This window comes from Gadus macrocephalus, chromosome 13 (genome assembly GCF_031168955.1).
Source record: "Gadus macrocephalus chromosome 13, ASM3116895v1".
Taxonomy (NCBI): Eukaryota; Metazoa; Chordata; class Actinopteri; order Gadiformes; family Gadidae; genus Gadus; species Gadus macrocephalus.
The window spans coordinates 19,584,918-19,605,879 of record NC_082394.1 but is presented as its reverse complement, the minus strand read 5'-3'; the positions used below and the strand labels follow the sequence as shown (position 1 = coordinate 19,605,879).

At 46.4% G+C, this 20,962-nt stretch overlaps 1 protein-coding gene across 6 annotated transcripts in view; it reads right to left on the bottom strand.

Moving 5' to 3' along the window:
• erc2 (ELKS/RAB6-interacting/CAST family member 2) overlaps window positions 1–20,962 on the bottom strand; it is a 55,500-nt gene that overhangs the window by 3,833 nt on the left and 30,705 nt on the right. For 3 of the 6 annotated variants that reach the window (XM_060068956.1, XM_060068959.1, XM_060068958.1), the window contains 14 exons: window positions 18,581–18,736; window positions 15,760–15,927; window positions 15,340–15,507; window positions 13,599–13,736; window positions 11,816–11,956; window positions 11,592–11,732; window positions 10,724–10,759; window positions 8,979–9,178; window positions 6,422–6,550; window positions 3,478–3,592; window positions 3,037–3,227; window positions 1,422–1,569; window positions 517–1,245; window positions 21–84 (listed from right to left, as the gene is read on the bottom strand). In XM_060068956.1, the coding sequence (XP_059924939.1) occupies window positions 58–84; window positions 517–1,245; window positions 1,422–1,569; window positions 3,037–3,227; window positions 3,478–3,592; window positions 6,422–6,550; window positions 8,979–9,178; window positions 10,724–10,759; window positions 11,592–11,732; window positions 11,816–11,956; window positions 13,599–13,736; window positions 15,340–15,507; window positions 15,760–15,927; window positions 18,581–18,736 (2,487 nt within the window). In that variant the 3' untranslated portion in view covers window positions 21–57. Of the gene's footprint in view, window positions 1–20; window positions 85–516; window positions 1,246–1,421; window positions 1,570–3,036; window positions 3,228–3,477; window positions 3,593–3,978; window positions 3,991–6,421; window positions 6,551–8,978; window positions 9,179–10,723; window positions 10,760–11,591; window positions 11,733–11,815; window positions 11,957–13,598; window positions 13,737–15,339; window positions 15,508–15,759; window positions 15,928–18,580; window positions 18,737–20,962 lie in introns of all 6 variants that reach the window. The other 3 variants (XM_060068961.1, XM_060068962.1, XM_060068960.1) reach the window with 3 other exon arrangements.

Genomic DNA, 20,962 nt, shown 5'->3' with positions numbered 1-20,962 from the left:
CTCATTATGCTATCTCTTACCCTTCAGATCGTGGTGCTTTGGTGGTCCCGGTACAGATTATGCCCAGATGCCCTCCTCATCGTCCTGAGGGAGGGGTGTAACAGAGTAGATTATTTCAGGTGGTGCACATTAAGGCCCAATCCCATTTCTACCCCTTACCCCTTCCCCTTACCCCTCCCCATTGTTTTGAAGGGGGAAGGGGGAAGGGGGAAGGGGGAAGGGGGAAGGGGGAAGGGGGAAGGGGGAAGGGGGAAGGGGGAAGGGGGAAGGGGGAAGGGGGAAGGGGTACAAATGGGATTGGGCCTAAGGCCCAATCCCATTTGTACCCCTTACCCCTTCCCCCTCCCCCTTCAAAACAAGGGGGAGGGGTAAGGGGAAGGGGGAAGGGGAAGGGGTAGGGGGAAGGGGTAGAAATGGGATTGGGCCTTAGTATCGCTGACGTACAGAACAACAACACTACACACACACACTGAAGACAGCGGGAATGACGTCACACCACCGGTGAACGGGTCTGACCTGGTCGGGGGCGGGCCGGTGGCCAGCATGGGGTGGTCCGCGGTTGGGCCCCCCGCGGTGATGCGGCGCCGGGTGTCGCGGGTGCTGGGAATGTGTGGGTGCGTGCGGAGGGTGCTGGGGGTGCGGGTGCTGGGGGTGAGGCCCCTGTGGAGCGGGGCCGTGGGGGTGCTGGGGGTGAGGGTGCTGCTGTGGGGGGGGTCCGTGCGGGTGCTGCTGGTGGGGCGGGGGAGCACTGTGGCGCTGGTGGGGTGGAGGGTGCTGCTGAGGGTATTGCTGTTGGTGCTGTGGGTGCTGTTGGGGATGTTGTGGGTGCTGTTGAGGGTGCTGTTGTGGGTGTTGTTGTGGGTGCTGTTGTGGGTGTTGGGTGTGCTGTGGGTGCCCTTGGGGGTGCCCTTGGGGGTGCCCCTGGGGGTGCCCTTGGGGGTGCCCTTGGGGGTGCCCCTGGGGGTGCCCTTGGGGGTGCTGCGGTGGGTGTGGCTGCGGGTGCCCCGGCGGGGGCTGCTGTGTGTGTGGGTGCTGGGCCGGCGGCTGGGCGTGCTGTCCGTGGGGAGCGTGGGGGTAGAGGGGCTGGGGGGCGTGGGGGTAGTGGGTCTGGGGGGCGTGGGGGGCGTGGGGGTAGTGGGGCTGGGGCTGAGGGTGGAGGGGCTGGGGCGGGGGGGCGTGGGGGCTGTTGGCGTGGTAGTGTTCGTCCTCATAGTTGTCGGTGATGAGCTTCATTCTGCTCTGCGTCTGGAGGAGGACAGAAACCACGCAGTCATACAAAGCTAACACCAAGGTAACAGGATGGAGCTGCAGAAGACCTGCCGTGTGAGTCTGTACTATTCTACTGCAGCTCCAGAGGCGAGGCTCAGGCTAGTCGTCTGAACACACTGCTGAGGGACGTCTCAGTGGGGAGAGGTCCTCACCTGCTGTTTGAGCTGGTGCATCAGTCTGTCCTTCTCCTTCTTCAGATAGAGCAACTCCTCTTGGCTCTTCTTATTATTAGGGGCATTTAGTTCGTGCAGGGCAATGTTGGCATCCTTCTCGCTGATAGCCGATAGCAGGGCTTCTTGTCTGGTCAGAATCAAAAAGACAAAAGAAGGAAAGGAGATGATACAATTATTGTGTTACTAAAGCAGTATCGAACTAAACAGCGGGCCCCTGAAGCTAACCAGAGCCATGCCTGGCTGGGTCGGGCCTCCAACTGAACAACAGGTCTATTGTTTTTGCTTGTTTTGTTAGAATTCAGCATCAGATGCATTTCACGTAACATACCCCATTGCCTACATATTACTATTTGTTTAAATGAATGTCTTTTCAGGTTATGAAGTTGCAGTATGATGCTAATGCTGTCCCAATATGACACTAATGCTGTCCCAGTATGACACTAATGCTGTCCCAGTATGATGCTAATGCTGTCCCAGTTTGACACTTATGCTGTCCCAGTATGACACTAATGCTCCCAGTATGACCCTAATGCTGTCCCAGTATGACACTAAGGCTGTCCCAGTATGACACTAATGCTGTCCCAGTATGACACTAATGCTGTCCCAGTATAACACTAATGCTCCCAGTATAACACTAATGCTGTCCCAGTAAGACACTAATGCTCCCAGTATGACACTAATGCAGTCCCAATATGACACTAATGCTGTCCCAGTATGACACTAATGCTGTCCCAGTATAACACTAATGCTCCCAGTATGACACTAATGCTGTCCCAGTATAACACTAATGCTCCCAGTATGACATTAATGCTGTCCCAGTATGACACTAATGCTGTCCCAGTATGACACTAATGCTCTCCCAGTATGAAACTAATGCTGTCCCAGTATGATGCTAATGCTGTCCCAGTATAACACTAATGCTGTACCAGTATGATGCTAATACTGTCCCAGTATGATGCTACTGCTGTCCCAGTATGACACTAATACTGTCCCAGTATGATGCTATTGCTGTCCCAGTATGACACTAATGTTGTCCCAGTATGATGCTAATGCTGTCCCAGTATGATGCTAATGATGTCCCAGTATGATGCTAATATTGTGTTCCCAGTATGATGCTAATGCTGTGTTCCCAGTATGATGCTAATGTTGTGCTCCAAGTACGTGTTCCCAATATGACAGTTATGCTGTCCCAGTATGATGCCAAGGCTGTGTTCCGAGTGTGTATTCCCAATATGTGTTCCCAGTATGTGCTCCCAGTAGGATTGTGTTCCCAGTATGTGCTCCCAGTGTGTGTTCCCAATATGTGTTCCCAGCATGTGCTCCCAGTATGATTGTGCACCCAGTATGTGCTCCCAGTGTGTGCTCCCAGTATGTGTTCCCAGTATGTGCTCCCAGTATGTGTTCCCAGTATGTGCTCCCAGTATGTGTTCCCAGCATGTGCTCCCAGTATGATTGTGCTCCCAGTATGTGCTCCCAGTGTGTGCTCCCAGTATGTGTTCCCAGTATGTGCTCCCAGTGTGTGCTCCCAGTATGTGTTCCCAGTATGTGCTCCCAGTGTGTGCTCCCAGTGTGTGCTCCCAGTGTGATGACTGACTTCATCTCCAGGATCTCCTCCAGCTGCGAGCGGCGCTCCGTGCCCCCCCCCTCTATGCAGTGCTGCGGGACGACAACACTGCAGAGGATGCCGTCCCTCTCCTGCAGGGACCGCTGCGTGGAGGAGAGCCGCTGCTTGGTGGCGTCCAGCTCCTGCCTGGTCCTCTCCAGAGTGCCCATCAGCTCCTCCAGCTGGCACACGCACACGCACATGAACACACACACACACACACACACACATACATACAAACACACACACACACACACACACACGCACACAAACGTGTGCGCACAGGAATGGCAGGAGGTTTCAGAATATCACTTAGTATTCAGTCAATTTGTCTCTCTCTCTCTCTCTCTCTCTCTCTCTCTCTCTCTCTCTCTCTCTCTCTCTCTCTCTCTCGCGTATGAACATATAAACCTACAGCTCCCCATACTGTACCTTCAAGTGGTCCATGGTACCGTCTTTGCGGAGGTCTTGTCCCATGCCCTTCTTGTCCCCTTTGGTTCCCAGTTTAATGTTTGGGCCCTTTTTAGTTTGCTCTTTGCCTCCTTGTCTGAAAGAGCCGCGAACAGTTATACCAACAACCTATTGAACACTCGCATTATTAAACAGGGAAACGTTCACTGTGTAACGGTTACGTAAAAGGGCTGTACTGTAGTGGATGATTTTTACATGAGTTGATAATGCTTTCTTTTTGACTGGATATTGCTTTGAAAGGACACGACCCTCATCAGAACGGCAGGACAGATCGCCACACTGACGAGCCAGACAAACATCCTTGGAATGTGTCAGAAAGACTCATAGGTTGGGTCATGACTCATAGGTTGACTCAAAAAGGTGTGTGCATGTGGTGCGTATGTGGGTGGGTATGCGTGTGTGGGCGGAGGGGAGGGGGGCAGGAGGAGGAGGAGCGCTTCATGCCTGAAGGGCAGGACATACCTGGGAGCCAGACTGAGACGGACAGGCGGGGGGGAGGAAGGAGACGTTGTTGGACGAGAGGAGGAGCAGGGATAAAGGAAACAAGAGATACAAAGAAAAGAGTGAGCCGCACAGACTCAGATCGATTATGAACAGGGACACAGTTCATAACCACAGGTTATCCACAGGATCTTCTGCATTGCTCTTTGCTCAACAACCACAGTGCAAAAGGCGTCAGGCCACCCAGGAGGATTAGGATTATGGTTAGGGTTACCCCCTCCCTAATCCTCAGCCTAACTATTTAGTATGTGACTGCTTTTTGCTGGATGCACCTTCACGTCAACGCCGAACAACGGGCATCTGCTGCCAAGCCTGGAGGGGCCGACATGCAGTCAATTAGCACAAACTCAGCCACATCGGAGCCAGCACATGTTTTAACAGCAGGGCTGAAAACCCGGACCACAAGGGGTTAGTGTGTCAGTCATGGACCATTAGAGGTTTTGGTTACAGCAGGGGTTGAGACATGGCCTGGTTAAGTAGACATGGCCTGGTTAAGTCAGGGGTTGAGACATGGGCTGGTAAGGGCAGGGTTTGAGTAGACATTGGCTGGCTAAGTCAGGGGGTTACGTAGACATAGGGCTAGGTATAGGGTGAGGGTTAGGTTAGGATGAGGGTTAAGGTAAGGTTAAGGTTAAGGAAAGGGTTAGGGTTAGGGTTAAAGTTAGGGTTCGGGTTAGCTAACTGGCTAGTAGAGCAGGGAAGAAGGCATAGGAAAAACAGGACCAAAGCAACGAAGGTTAATGAGTTCTAGGAAGTGTGTAAGTGTGTGTTTAGGGGAGGGGGTGGTAATGAGGGGGGGAGAGAGAGGGAGAGAAAGGGATAGGGAGAGAGAGAGTGGGAGAGATAGGGCGAGAGAAGGAGCTATAAAAACAGAACATTCCTACACATAGAAAATGCCAGAACAAACAGCCCACAACAAGGTGAATATGTGTACGTTTCGATGAACGGCATTTTGTCAAATCACACCAAGTGCACTACAAAATGTCTTTAGTAACGTATAATAAGCGGGAAAGGTTTTACCTTTTTCATATGAGTTGTGTAAGAAATGATTTACTAAAAAAACATTGGTGTGATTTACAATGAAATACAATAACAGCACCATACTTCACCATAAGAAAAAGTCCAACATAACCACAAGAAAGTTAAAACTAGATAAGCAAAGAACTACTGCATTACAGAAAATAGAGTGCACCAGTCAGGACAAATGATAGTACGATATATTATGCATGCCGTTGTTTTCTTAACAAATTGCATAATAGTATGAATAATATCTTCATGCTGACATGCAATATGTGTTATTTTATATTGCATGCTAAATGCTAATGACAATGAATTTATTGCAAGCTGCATGCAATTTGAAAACACATCCCTGGTGCACAAGAGATGCAGTATGCAAACTCAAATGTGAACTCACTTTGGAAGGCCAAAGCACGACAAATAAGCTTCATTGTAGACTTGTATTGACCTAAAAAATTAACGTAAAATTCTGCGTTTTGAGCTTTCATAATCAACATTTTATTTTATTAGGCCTTGTATTTTATTAAAAACACTGTCTTTTACATACTTTTACTCATATCATACTACTACCACAGTATGGGGAATTTCTATTTAAAGTAATGGGATGACACCTAGTGTACAAACCATTGAATGTTCAGGAAGTGATGTGCGAGCCTAGGAGAACGCGACTACACTCATGTGAACAAAACATTCTTCAACAATCCTCTGTATGGATTTAATAAGGTACATTAATATTGAGCATTGGTAAAACCGCCACACTGAGCATCAAGAACAACATATGTAGGCCTATAGTAACACAGCACAGCCTACAGAGTATTTAATGAATTTACCATGTATTACACCCCAAAAATAGCCTACCCCTCCATTATTCATCATGGTCTTAATAACTCCAGAAGAGGATCTCAGTTGATTTTGACTTTGACTATCTAAGGCGGTAAATAGATCTAAAACGCTCTATTCTGATGATTAGAACCACTAAAACAGGGCATTTGAAGGCGTAATGAAATACAACCTTAAAATCAGTTTTATAAAAAACCCAAAATCCAAATAGTACATTGATTTAAATCAGTACATGTCTACAATCAGGCGTAGTTGTGACCCTTTGGCTCTCCACAGTGCACACATACAGAAAACACACACACACAGACACAGGCCGCAGTGAACCCAACACTAATAATTAATAACCACACTCCAGGACCTTCAGAACATGCAGGTGGAGAACGGCGGAGACAATGGACGAGCCACAGTGTCTAGCATGTGGTGTAGAGATGTGTGAGTGCAGGGGGACCCGGGGCCCGAGACGAGACAGAACCAACACTGAGTGCAGGGGCAGCGGGCGGGGCCTCTATAACCACGCTGTGCTGGGGGGCCGGGGCAGGGCACTCACTTTCCCAGGAAATCCCACACCATGCCCCCTATCTGCTGGGGAGGCGCGGTCACAGGGGGGTCAAGGGCGGGGGGAGCTCTGCCCCCGGGACGGGGGGCGGGGCGGGGGACAGAGGACGGAGGAGGGGGGCTGTGTGGGGGAGGAGGACCGGTGTGGGAGGCATGGTAGGAGGGGGAATGGTTGAGGTAGGGGTACATAGAGGGTGGACAATTTAGTTTGGGTGTAGAGGGCAGAAGGTTATGTGGAGAGGGAGAGAGAGAAGGTGAGGGAGGGAGAGAGAGAGAGAGAGAGAGAGAGAGAGAGAGAGAGAGAGAGAGAGAGAGAGAGAGAGAGAGAGAGAGAGAGAGAGAGAGAGAGAGAGAGAGAGAGAGAGAGAGAGAGAGAGAGAGAGAGAGAGAGAGAGAGAGAGAGAGAGAGAGAGAGAGAGAGGCCAGACCAGACCAGACCAGACCAGACCAGACCAGAAAGAAGGGAATAGGACAGAATTGGGAAAGGACGGCAAAGGACAAAACATGAAATTAATCACATGACAGTTGTACAGTACAAGGTGTTGTACAGGTAACAAAGTACTGCTAGCACCCTTAGGTGCCCTAGAAGTGCTGCTAGGATCCTTAGGTGAAGATTATAAGTGCCACTAGCACCCTAAGGTGAAAGCGACGATGTGAGTATGATACCTAGTGGCAATAGCAGAATACCCCATATTATATAGTCAAACTAGCCTTGCTAGAGTCATATTGACATATTGCTGTTATTCTAACAGGTAAATAAATGTGGAAGTCTCTCGATATAGCTAATGGTTGTCAATAGCTATATCGAGACGTCAATCAGCCATGACCTAGCTCAACTCACCTCTATTTGTTGTGTAGACCCACTACGGAATTGGTCAGTTTGCCTTCAATTGACATCCAATATATTCCAAACGCTCTTCTAGCTGCTCCCAGAGCTGTGTGTTTGTTTTGCCCAACCCTGTTAAGGCCATACAAACAGCCCAGGCCAGGTAGCTCCCTCCAATAGTGCCTCTAATCCGACAAATTCACCCATTTCTATTGGGTGTTTGCAAGCCACTGCACATGCTCGGACTGAGAGACTGTGATGCACAGTTATGACTCTGTGTTTAGATAGTGGCTGCTGATAGGCAATGGGGCAAACTAGGCAATTCTGATTTCTGAAAACAAGAGCGTTCAGTTGTGAGAATGTGTGAAGAACTGTCAACTAAACACAGTCGTAGCTTTTCCCCCTCTGTTCACTGCGTCCAGCGGGTCAAAGCAGTAAATGATCCGCCGTTGGATCCATAGTATTCCAACCTGCTCGTGAAAAGGACTTTCAGTATTAAACTATTCTAACTGCTGGCCTCTCAGTCTCCAAGTCTGTGAGCATGTGCAGTGGCGTGCAAACGCAGAATCCAGACAAAATCATTTGTCCATTTGTGGCCACTAGAAGAGAACCAGGGTTGAACAGAGCATAGATACGGGGATATGGGAGCTGCTGAGCACTCCTTTGGGATCGGATGTCAATTGATAGACAACTGCCCAATTCTGCAACGTTCCTCGACCACTACGGGAGGTGAGGTGAACCAAAATAATATCTGATTTACATCTTAACATAAAATATGTCAACAACTAACCTGGGGTCTTAACAAACCGGCGGCCAGATCCTTAAACAATTGATCATACTATCAACCTCTATACCAGAAAAACACCAGTTTATTATATTATCAACTCAGTGTTTTTATAATACCAGAATAACCATTAACAATGGTCCATTCAATTATCAACATCTATTTTTTGTAATGCTAGAATAACCATTAACAGTTTTTCCATTTATCAACAATTATTTGTATTAGGGATTTTAATGATTAATGATTAATGGATTAATCACCATTAAGAATTGAACCCATTAAATATTTATTGATTGACAATGTTTGTTTTGTGCACCATTTCTTAAAGGGGTTAGGTCTGCTGTTAGTCTAGACATGGCAGCAGTTGTTTGGTTGGACCCTGACCCTGGATAAGGACAGGCGAACAAGAACAGCCATTTAGTGAGCTTTATTCTTTCATAATTCTGTTCGCTTAAATAGTTTGTGCTTCATGAATTTATGTTTCACGTTACTAATGCAGAGCAGGAACTGTTCAAATAAAAATTTAACTGAGAAAAAGACATGGGTTTTATCTCATTATCTTGAAAAATGCACAAAGTTTGAAACCTTTATTTTTTATAATATTAGCATAACCGTCAACAACAATTAATTCAATTATTATGAATTGATGTATATTGTGTATCAACATTATGTATTTTCATAATAGGAGTGCTTGGATTGTATTAAGGTTAATCTAGCCAGTGACTTGCTAATGGACTAGACTGAATTTAATGGTGTCTTTATGGTAGAATTACTATTATTTATGACTTGTCCCAACCCTAGAAAACCTAGGTTTTCATGGGTTAGCTTCCATAGACAGATCATATATATAGTGTATGTTAGTTAAAAAGATACTTAATATCAGAAATCAGTTCATACTGTAAGGCTTCTGTCTCGATGATGGAGTGGTTGTGTGCTCACCTCTCCAGCTCAGCAATCTTCTTGTCCTTGTCGTTCTTCTCCGTCTCCACCTCCCGCAGGATGTCCAGCAGGCGCTCTGTCTCCGCCTGGGCCTTGACCGACTCCTCCTTGTAGTAGGACACCTCCTTCTCCAGCAGCCTCACCCGCTCCAGGTAGTCCGAGGTCCCTCTGGGGCCGCAGTGATCCACCTCATGGGCCTTCTGCAGCGGGGGGGAGGCAGTTATATACAGTATATACAGTCCACACACACACACACACACACACACACACACACACACACACACACACACACATACACACACACACACACACACACACACACACACACACACACACACACACACAGAGGAACGGACAGAAACAGAACACATAACCATACAGATACGGACACACACACCACACCACACTAGCGTCGCTGAGGGGAGTTCTATCACCAGCACCCTTGAGTTAGCCTGTTTCTGTCCCTCTCCTTGTAAAGCATGGAATACATTGGCATGAATACTGCTGCTGCCTCATTAGCTTTACCAGAGCTATGACATAGAGCTCTTTACCAGAGCTATGATAAATAGCTCTTTATCAGAGCTATTGCATAGAGCTCTTTAACAGAGCTGTTAAAGAGCTCTTTAACATAACTATTATAAAGAGCCCTATAACAGAGCTATTATATAGTGTCCACCTAGATCTATGATGGAGAGATTAGCCTACCAGCCTACCCAGTGGACAGTGCCAACATGTACACTAATATATCCATCATACATCTAGGTGGACACCTGTGATTTCACTATGTTACAGGGCAAGGCAGATTTTGCATTGGCTTGTAATGGCGATCCGTCTCACATCTGGTGTAAAACTAAAAGATAATCACGTTCCTCCTCAATTATATCAGAAACAGTGGATTGTTTCTATTATTAAAAGTCACAGTTGGTTACTTCAGACTTCTGACTAAGTTAATATAATCAATGACTACGGTTTGAAACTAGTCTGTTGGACACCACCTTTCAGAATGTTGTGCAACCAAAAAACTGACAAAGAAACCAAGAGGTACACAAAGCCAAAGGAACATCTTACCAGAAGGTCAATCGATACACAACTACAGCGGGCATCTAACCATGTTTTAAACAACATCCACACAACACTAAAGCGTGGCGACAGCAACAGCAGGTCATGCAACGTCATAGCTACACCACGGTCATGCAGGTCCAACAGAGCTGGACAGTCTGCAATGCCCAGTCAAAGAACAACGAGATTGAAGATACAAGAGGGTCCGAGTGAAACGACGGAATCCAATAAGATCATATTTGAAGCATGAGGAGCTCAAGGTCTTTTTCTTTAAGATAAGTCTCAGTTTTAAGGAATTTACTCATTTAATGTTTAACAGCACTGGAAAAATCCTTGTGAAATAATTAACCAAAAAACTGTGCTACATATAAGCAAAAACCATCCGCTTATAATCCAGATGCAGAACCATTTCAAAGGAGACAAACAAAAAAATATGTATACTCAATCTACTCTCACCAAGTGAGGTAAAGTTCCAAAATAAGAGAAAGGGTCGAGAAGGACCAGGACCAAGTGTCCACTGGGAGAAGTGTGCTCACACAACACCAACACAGTGCATCATGCATCGGGGCGCCTTAGGGCCAAAGCACAGAAAGACACGGGCGTGAGCGCCCAGCGCCGCGGCACCGTGCGGCAGTGTCCTCATGCTTCAATATGGGCCTCAGAGGCTCCAGAGAGGGAGGACTTACAGGATTGTTCATCTGACTGAATAGCTGCTCAGCTTGCTTTACATTGCAAAAAGGGATGTTGTCGAGGGGGAGAGAGGAGAGTCGAGGGGTCGAGGTCAGGGGGAGGAAGGGTGAGGGAACGGGGGTAGGACCCGGGAGAGCACAGTTAGCATTTAGCTTTAGCCAGAAGGAGATAACAGGCTGACGAGAGAACACACATGTTAAGACAGAGGTACTCCAGAGTCCTGTTCTACAGACATACATGTGAGACGTGTTAGGATGGGAGTACCACAAGGAGTAAAGAGTAAATAGGGAGTTAGTAATGTGTAACATGGGTTAGTGGATGGATAGTCAGTAGCATTTTAAGGTTTCTTAGTTAGCCAATTCAGTGCTCACAGGAAATAAAGTCTAATTGAATAAATAATATTAGATTTATATATATATATATATATATATATATATATATATATATATATATATATATATATATATATATATATATATATATATATATATATAAATATAAATCTAATATTATTTATTCAATAAATAATAATATATATAAATAATATTAGATTTATATATATATATATAAAAATCTAATATTATTTAATCAATTAGACTTTATTTCCTGTGAGCACTGAATTGGCTAACTAAGAAACCAATATATATATAAAAATATTTACCATAACTCAGATGTACTTATCTTTCAAATGAATACAATTATATATTCATTTGAAAGATGAGCAAATTGAGGCAAATACATGAAGGTATTAAATTGAACGCTAATCAAACCATTTTTAACAACAAGTTATATTAAATGTTAGTGTTTGATTCATAACGGTGAAATATCTGGAGATCAAACCAAGCACATTAAATGAAGGCCTACCTTTTGTAACTGGGTCTCCAACTTACTACACTCCTCCTTTTTCTGCTCAATGGCCATCTCCAGCGTCTTGAGCTTAGAGTCCTTCTTCAGGCTGGAGGTGGCCAGCGAGGAAGCATGATCTTTCAGATCGATGAGGTTGGACTGCAGGTGGTTACACACAGAAAGCAGCAGTGAGCCCTCCAACACACGCCTGACACGACTCCCTCCTCTTCTGTTACACTGACCTCCTTCTCTGTGAGCTCCAGCTGCAGGGTGTTGATCTTCTCCTTGAAGTCCTTGTTCTCCTTCTTATACGACTCCACCTCTTCCAAGCGCTCCCTGTCTTCCCTTTCTCTTTGGTCCTTTAGACGCTCGATAATCCGCTCCTGGCCACGAACACACACACACACACACACACACACACACACACACACACACACACACACACACACACACACACACACACACACACACACACACACACACACAAACACACAAACACAAACACACACACACACACACAAACACACAAACACAAACACACACACACACACACACACACACACACACACACACACACACACACACACACACACACACACCAGAATGGCACAATAAAAAAACACGCACACAGACACAGCCGAGAGTATGAATTTTTCATTACATTGTTACTAACAGTGACAATGTAATGTAATTAAGGGGCAGGTAAGGGTTAGATTTCTTGATAAAGTTGATCACCTTGATGGATACTGTTTTTGCCTTTTTCCCTGTGTTCATCCAAGATGGCTGCCACCTGCTCATCGGATCCAAATCCACCCTCACTAAATCACAACACACCCCAGCTCCACTCATAATCATCGATGGATTCCCAGTACCCTTCTCCTCCAAAGTCAAGAGCCTCGGCGTCATCCTGGACAACACCCTCTCATTCGCACCCCATATTCACAACATCACCCGGACTGCATTCTTCCACCTCCGCAACATCGCCAGACTCCGCCCGGATCATCACCCGCACCAAATCATCTGACCACATCACCCCTGTCCTCATCCAACTTCACTGGCTCCCAGTACACTACCGCATCCAATACAAAACCCTACTCCTCACCTACAAAGCTCTCCACAACCTAGCCCCCAGTTACCTCTGCGACCTCCTCCAAGAATACACTCCCTCCCGCTCCCTCCGCTCAGCCTCTGCTGGACTACTATGTATCCCATCACGACTCACTACAATGGGTTCCCGGTCATTCAGCTGTTCAGCACCCAGGCTCTGGAACTCCCTCCCCCCACACATAAAACAGTCAGACACCCTTACAACCTTCAAGTCACAACTCAAAACTCACCTGTTCAAACTCGCACACAACGTCTAACGTGATTGTTTGTTTGTTTTGTTTTGTCTTTTTATTTTAATTTTATTATTATTATTTTTTTTATTATGTTTATTTATTTTTTCCACAATTTCTTGTTTTTTTTTAAACGATTTATGATGACTATATGCTCTGTAAGGTGACCTTCGGTGTCTTGAAAGGCGCCTCTAAATTAAATGTATTATTATTATTATTACCTCTGTCTCTGTCATATCCTATTGTACACCCTAGATGGCTGCTTCCTCACCTGTGCTTCCCTGCCCTTCTCCACACCTGACCCCCCTCATGTCCCTGTGTGACCTTCCAGCTTCATTCCTCCATTTCTATTCGCCCTGCCTCATCTATTTTTTGCATATTCAATTAAATTGTAACATTTGGTTTCAGTTTTGGTTCGTAAAATACGGATAAATACTGTGGATTCATTTTGAACAAATATATCAAGGTATAGTGTTTTTTTGATCTTTGAATGTTGAAATTGACTTAAGTTGTGTACAATAATGTTGTGATGCATGTATGTGTGTAAATGTAACACATGGTACTTCTAACTAGAAGGCTGAGACCTGTGACAGTGACACTGTCACAGGTGAGGTGAGGTGAGGTGACCGTGGGGGAGGAGCCTGTGCTGGTACGTGACAGTATGATAACCATGTAGAGGAGCTGGTACCTTCTCGGACAGCGCTTCCTCCAGGGTGGCCAGCGCCGTGTCCGTGTTGCTGGAGTCGGTCTGCAGGGACTTGACGCGGTCCTTCAGGTTCCCCAGCTGCTTGTCCTTATCCCTCAGCTGCTCCTGGAGGTTCTCAATCTGACAGCGGGGGAGAGAGAGAGAGAGAGAGAGAGAGAGAGAGAGAGAGAGAGAGAGAGAGAGAGAGAGAGAGAAAGAGAGGCAGAGAGAGAGAGAGAGAGAGAGAGAGAGAGAGAGTAAAAGCAGTAGAGAGCCATAATGAATTACCTTGAGATCAAGTCCACAGACTAATAGTGTCCAAGTGTGACATCAGTCCCAGTGCTGCTGAAGCATATGAGGGCTTATCATCCAGGAGAAATCTTTAAAGAACTACATTAAACACTTCTCACAGTAACTTATCCACTATACCGCAGCTATTGAGATGAGACGCTTCAAATGTTCATGTCCTTCTGAATCTCTCTGATGCAGAAAGAACAATCTTTTTAAAGATTGATAAGAAAGGAGGGTACAACTAATTGATCAATTGGGAACAACATGGGGGGGCAGCAGGACCATGGTAGAGCGTACAGGGGTACGGGGGTAGAGACATGGGGACTACAGCAAGGAGGGGGGTTGGGGTGACTTGCAGGTCAGTGTACTGGGAGAGAGAGCAACTCTAATGCCGCTTTTCCACTGCATGGTACCAGCTCGACACGACTCGACTCAGCTCGCATTTTTTGCGTTTCCACCGCGGTACCATGGTATCTGGTACCTGAAGTGGCTGCTTTTTCTAGTACCTACTCGTTCTAGGTTCCAAGCGAGCTGAGCCGATGCTAAAAGGTGACGTCGGCAGACGGCCGGCGACTGATTGGCCAGAGAGTGTGACGAAGTCACGAGAGCGACATGGCAACCATGCTGGTAACATCCATAGCAGCGCCGCAGCCAACATGTTCCACTTCTCCAACTTCTTCAACATGCCAGCTAATAATAGTAATGCGATCGATGTCCTCCATTGTTGTTATGTGGGTTCTGTCCATGTGTGGGTTGCGTATGTGTTGTTTGCGTCGCGTACACAAATACGTCACGGCCCTTTCGCGCAGCCGACCCCGCCCACGTCCAGGAGGTACTATTTGCGGTGGAAAAGCACCCGTGCTGCTACCGTGTCGAGTCGTGTCGTGTCGAGTCGTGTCGAGTCGAGCTACATGTGCGGTGGAAAAGCGGCATAAGAATGTATTTATAGCACAGTGAAGCAGCTGAGGCAGAAATGTCTTGGTCCCCTTCCAGCCCGCAGCCCCTCCTCAGAGCACCAGATATCCTATGGCGTCTTAATGGAGCACTGGGCCTCTGTGCTAACCTACTTCCTCCTCAGAGAGACACAGGGCCTGATAGGACCTGGCAGAGCACCGAGAGCTGTGATATAGCGCCATACACACAGCGACCCACACCCCGACCCGAAGACACACACACACCAACACACACACACACACACAAACACACCCTCAAACACACACACATACACACACACACACACACACACGCACACGCACACACGCACACACACACACACACACACACACACACACACACACACACACACACACACACACACACACACACACACACAAACACACACCACACACACCAATATACCCACACAGACACACACAAAAACACACACACTCTAAGCAGCAGCCCCTCTACTGGCTTCCCCCTGGCTGAAGGGTTGGACTCCAGCAGCCCTCACCTTCTTCTGTAGCACATTGATCTTCCTCTCCTTGACCTCCAGCATGTCTTTCATGTCCCTGATCTCGCCGGTTAGGGTGCCCTTCTCCTCAGTCATGTCCTGAAGCTGCTTGGTCTTCTTACTCAGGAAGGACTCCTTCTCCTCCAGACGCAGACGCAGAGCATCCACCTGCAGCAGTACAGACACAGGAGCTCAGAGCGCCAGCACAGACACAGGGAGTTCAGAGCGCCAGCACAGACACAGGGAGTTCAGAGCGCCAGCACAGACACAGGGAGCTCAGAGCGCCAGCACAGACACAGGGAGCTCAGAGTGAAGCACAGACTCAGAGCAAATAAATACATTTGTAAAGGTTTCACACTAAATGACTGAGGACTGGCCAACATGGTGTAATGGTGACACCAGTGGTCTGCATGCTGGTACCTCTGTCTGCAGGATGGCTGCACGTTGCTCTTTGGCAGTGAGAGACTCTTTGAGCACTTCGATGTGCTGCTTGCAGTCCGAGTTCTGGTTGTTCAGGGTCTCCAGTTTGGTCTGCAGGGCCAGCAGCTCAGACTCCTTCTTCGACAGCTCCTGTTTGAGCTGGTCGATCTGGAAACATTCGCACACACATGCACACACACACACACACACACACACACACACACACACACACACACACACACACACACACACACACACACACACACACACACACACACACACACACACACACACACACACACACACACACACACACAAAGTATTAGATATCATATGTTATATATCATGTGTTATATGTGGTATAAATCATGTGTAATACATAATTTATTATAAATCATGTGTAATACATCATTTATTATACATCATGTGTTATACATGTGTTATACATCATGTGTTATCCATTTATTATACATAATGTGTTAATCATGTGTTATACATCATGTGTTATACATTTATTATACATCATGTGTTATACATGTGTTGTAAATCATGTGTTATACATCATGTGTTATACATCATGTGTTATACATCATGTGTTATACATCATGTGTTATACATTTATTATACATCATGTGTTATACATGTGCTCTACATTTATCATACATCATGTGTTATACAAGTGTTATACATTTATTATACATCATGTGTTATACATGTTATACATCATGTGTTACACATTCATGTGTTATACATCATGTGTTATACATCATGTGTTATACATTTATTATACATCATGTGTTATACATGTGTTATACATCATGTGTTATACATCATGTGTTATACATCATGTGTTATACATCATGTGGTATACATGTGTTATACATCATGTGTTACACATCATGTGGTATAAATGTGTTATACATCATGTGTTATACATGTGTTATACATCATGTAGTATACATGTGTCATACATCATGTGTTGTGATCGATGACGATACAAATGTTAAAGGTCCCATGACATGCCACCAGTTGAGGGCTGATAAGCTGTTACAAGCCGTTTTGGAACTCTGTCCCTTAGGACATCACAGGTGGGCATGTCCACCTAGATGTGTGCTGGATAGATCAGTCTACCAGCCTACCCAGTGCACTGTTGCAAACGTTGCTCATCTATCCGTCACACATCAGGTGGACATGCCAACCTGTGATGTCATAAGGGACAGATTTCCAAATCGGCTTGTAACGGCTAATCAACTCACACCTGGTAGCATGTCATGGGACCTTTAAGTTTTAAAGTCCTGCATGTTTCCGCACGTGATCGACTTCATGCCTTTCTACGCTTCAAACTCGTGCATGTTGCAGAAAATGTGCAACAGCACCCTGGGGTCAACCTTTAGGGTGGGTCGCAGAATTCTGTGTAACACCCGCTCGCTCTCCTTGCTTGACCGTGCTTTAGCATCTAGGATCGATTGCTCTTCCTTGCATTCCCCGGTGTTAACGCTGAATTTCATACATTGAATTTTGCAGCTGAGTTTGGCATGTTGAATTTGGGGACGTTGAAAATATTGAAGCAGTTGAATATTGATTTTGCATTTTTTTAAATTGAAAAAAATAATAATTAAGCGTTTAATTCAGAGGCAAAAAAAACAGATAAGTTAATATTCAGTGCTTAGAATTCACTGGCTTTTTATTTTTAAATCCGATGGCACAGATTTACTTCCATACCATGTGTTATACATTGTGTTTTAAATCATGTGTTATTCATGTGTAATACATGTGTTATACATTATGTGACATCATGTGTTATACATTATGTATTGTACATTATGTGATATACATCATGTGTTATACATTATGTGTTATACATCATGTGTTATAAATTATGTGTTATACATTATGTGTTATACATGTGTTATCTATCATGTGTTATGCATCGTTTATAATTCACCATCCCCTCACAAACACAGTGGAGAGAGAGAGAGGGAGGGAGAGATAGAGAGAGCGAGAGAGAGGGAGAGAGAGGGAGGGAGAGATAGAGAGAGAGAGAGGGAGAGACAGGGAGAGGGAGAGAGAGAGAGAGCGAGAGAGAGAGAGAGAGAGAGAGAGAGAGAGAGAGGGAGAGACAGGGAGAGGGAGAGGGAGCGAGAGAGAGAGAGAGAGAGAGGGAGAGACAGGGAGAGGGAGAGAGAGAGAGCGAGAGAGAGAGAGAGGGAGAGACAGGGAGAGGAAGAGAGAGAGAGCGAGAGAGGAGAGCATGCATGAGAGCGAGAGCGAGAGTGCGCAAGAGAGCGAGAGAGAGAGAGAGAGATGCATCTCGATAAGCAAGCATAATGCCAGACTGCAGGCTACTCCTGCTCTCTCACCACTCCATGCAGTGGATATGAGTGATGGAGCCTACATAGAGAACACCACAGTAGGAGTTCAGTAACCCCTATGTGATGATAAGTCAAAATATACTGCTTATGTTACTGGATGGAACATAAACGGCACTTTAGCGTTTGCACACGTGTAAAAGAATCAGTGTATTGACGTGAAATATACAGTATTACAGTTTGAACTGCTGAAGGCTGCAGTGATTCAGCAGTGAACCGATTCACTGTCAACTCTAAAGGACGTTGTCAAAGGATGCAGCTACTCATTTAATAGTTTGACGGTTCTTGACAGAGTTCCTCTCTGCTTTAAGAGCTTCTGAGCTGCCAACTTAACACTTGGCTAGTATTGTCATCCATTTAATTCAACAGACTGCTTGTTCATTAGCAATGTGCGTGTGTGTGTGGGGGGGGGGGGGGGGGGGGGGTTGGCAGTGCTCTATAAATAGCTGTACCTTGGACTTCATGAACTTGGAGTGGTTCTTGTAGACCTCCATCTGCTTGATCTCCTCCTCACGGTCCTCCGTGTTCAGCAGGCCGCTGGCCTTCAGCATCTGGATCTCGTCCTCCAGGTCCCGCAGGCTGCGCTCCAGCGACGCTACCTTGGTGTCCTGGAGCAGAGAGACGCAGAGGACACACAACTCAGACCGGACGGACGGACGGACGGACGGACACAGCACAGACCCTGAGGACACACAAAGCTCAGACAGTGGAGGGGGGGGGACCAGCCCCACCAAATAAACCGAGTCAAAAATATCTCTTGAATTGGTCCAGAGATACTGCAGTAATTGCAGGGGAAATCAAAAGCGCACTATTCAGTGCTTGTGATGCCAAGCCAGCTGTATATTAATCAGCATTTGGAAACTTCCTACACACACACACACACACACACACACACACACACACACACACACACACACACACACACACACACACACACACACACACACACACACACACACACACACTGTGTAGGGGAAGAGGAGCTCTGAGCAAAGCCAACAGCTTAATAGGGTTTTTAAATAAATACTACAACGTCTTTAGGAGTGGCCAGGCTCTATCTACTATTGTGCTCTACTACTCTCTCTCTCTCTCTCTCTCTCTCTCTCTCTCTCTCTCTCTCTCTCTCTCTCTCTCTCTATCAGTCTCTGTGTCTCTGAGTTGCTATGTTTGTGTGTGTTTGTGTTTATCTCTCATCTCACTCTCACCTTGTTATCACAGAATTGTTATGTCATGTTCCCCATCTTCGTTGGAGTGCTTCTCCAACGGTCCACCGGTCAACCAGGACGGTGGACCAGTGGACCAGCTGAATGAACAGCCTGTACAGATACAGTCCTACCACTGAGCCAGGGTCAGATGAACAGCCTGTACAGATACAGTCGTACCACTGAGCCAGGGTCAGATGAACAGCGTGTACAGATACAGTCGTACCACTGAGCCAGGGTCAGATGAACAGTGTGTACAGATACAGTCGTACCACTGAGCCAGGGTCAGATGAACAGCCTGTACAGATACAGTCCTACCACTGAGCCAGGGTCAGATGAACAGGCTGTACAGATACAGTCCTACCGCTGAACCAGAAACCATGCAGGACTATTCTCCTGATCGGTGTGCAAGAAAGTGTTCCACATCTCATTTCCATTGGTTCACATCACTCCCATCACTTTAAGAGCAGAAATTGTCGGAATAGATAGGTCAAAGCAAAGTCTATGTTTGAATTAATAAGTCAAAGCACGGTACCTTGAAGACTGAGATATATAATCCCCTCCAAAGGCTTTCAGAGGAACATCCACCTGGCCACTAAATATACTCTCTCTCTGTGCATCCCTCTATTTCCCCTCTCTCTCGCTCTCCCTCTCTCCCTGTCTCTGCACACTGGCCTCTCCCTGTCATCAACAACCACACCTGTTTCCATGGCAGCGGCACGCAAGCAGAACGCAGGGCGCAGCGTGCTCCGTCTCTGGTGAGCGAGAGAGGGCGGGCGAGGCAGGAATAGAGCAAGCGAGGGAGCCAGCGATGGAGACGGGGCTACGAGCTCTATCCCGTCAACAGACCAGTGTGTGTTAACAGGCTGGGAGCTCCTCAGTGATGGAGGAACCCTTTCTGTCTCCTCTGTACACAAACCCCAAAACAGGATGATCACATGACCATGATGGTCACCTGACCGTGGTGATCACATGATGCAGAGGGGCTGGTCCACTGAGAGCCGTCGGTCCAGAGGTGATGTCATGATTTATTTTGAGGAAGTGATATCAGCGCTATGCGGCTGCCCTGGATCCTCCCTCTCTACAGCACCCATGTTTTATTCACTAACCCAGTTCACTGTTACACAACCCTGTTCCCTAACACTGTTCACTAACCCAGTTCACTGTTACCTAACCCTGTTCCCTAACACTGTTCACTAACACTGTTCACTGTTACCTAACCCTGTTCCCTAACCCTGTTCGCTAACAATGTTCACTAACCCAGTTCACTAACCCAGTTCACTGTTACCTAACCCTGTTACCTAACACTGTTCACTAACACTGTTCACTAACCCTGTTCACTAACACTGTTCACTAACCCAGTTCACTGTTACCTAACCCTGTTCCCTAACCCTATTCACTAACACTGTTCACTAACCCTGTTCACTAACCCAGTTCACTGTTACCTAACCCTGTTCACTAACAATTTTCACTAACCCTGTTCACTGTTACCTAACCCTGTTCCCTAACCCTGTTCCCTAACACTGTTCACTAACCCTGTTCACTAACCCTGTTCACTAACCCAGTTCACTGTTACCTAACCTTGTTCCCTAACACTGTTCACTAACACTGTTCATTAACCCTGTTTACTAA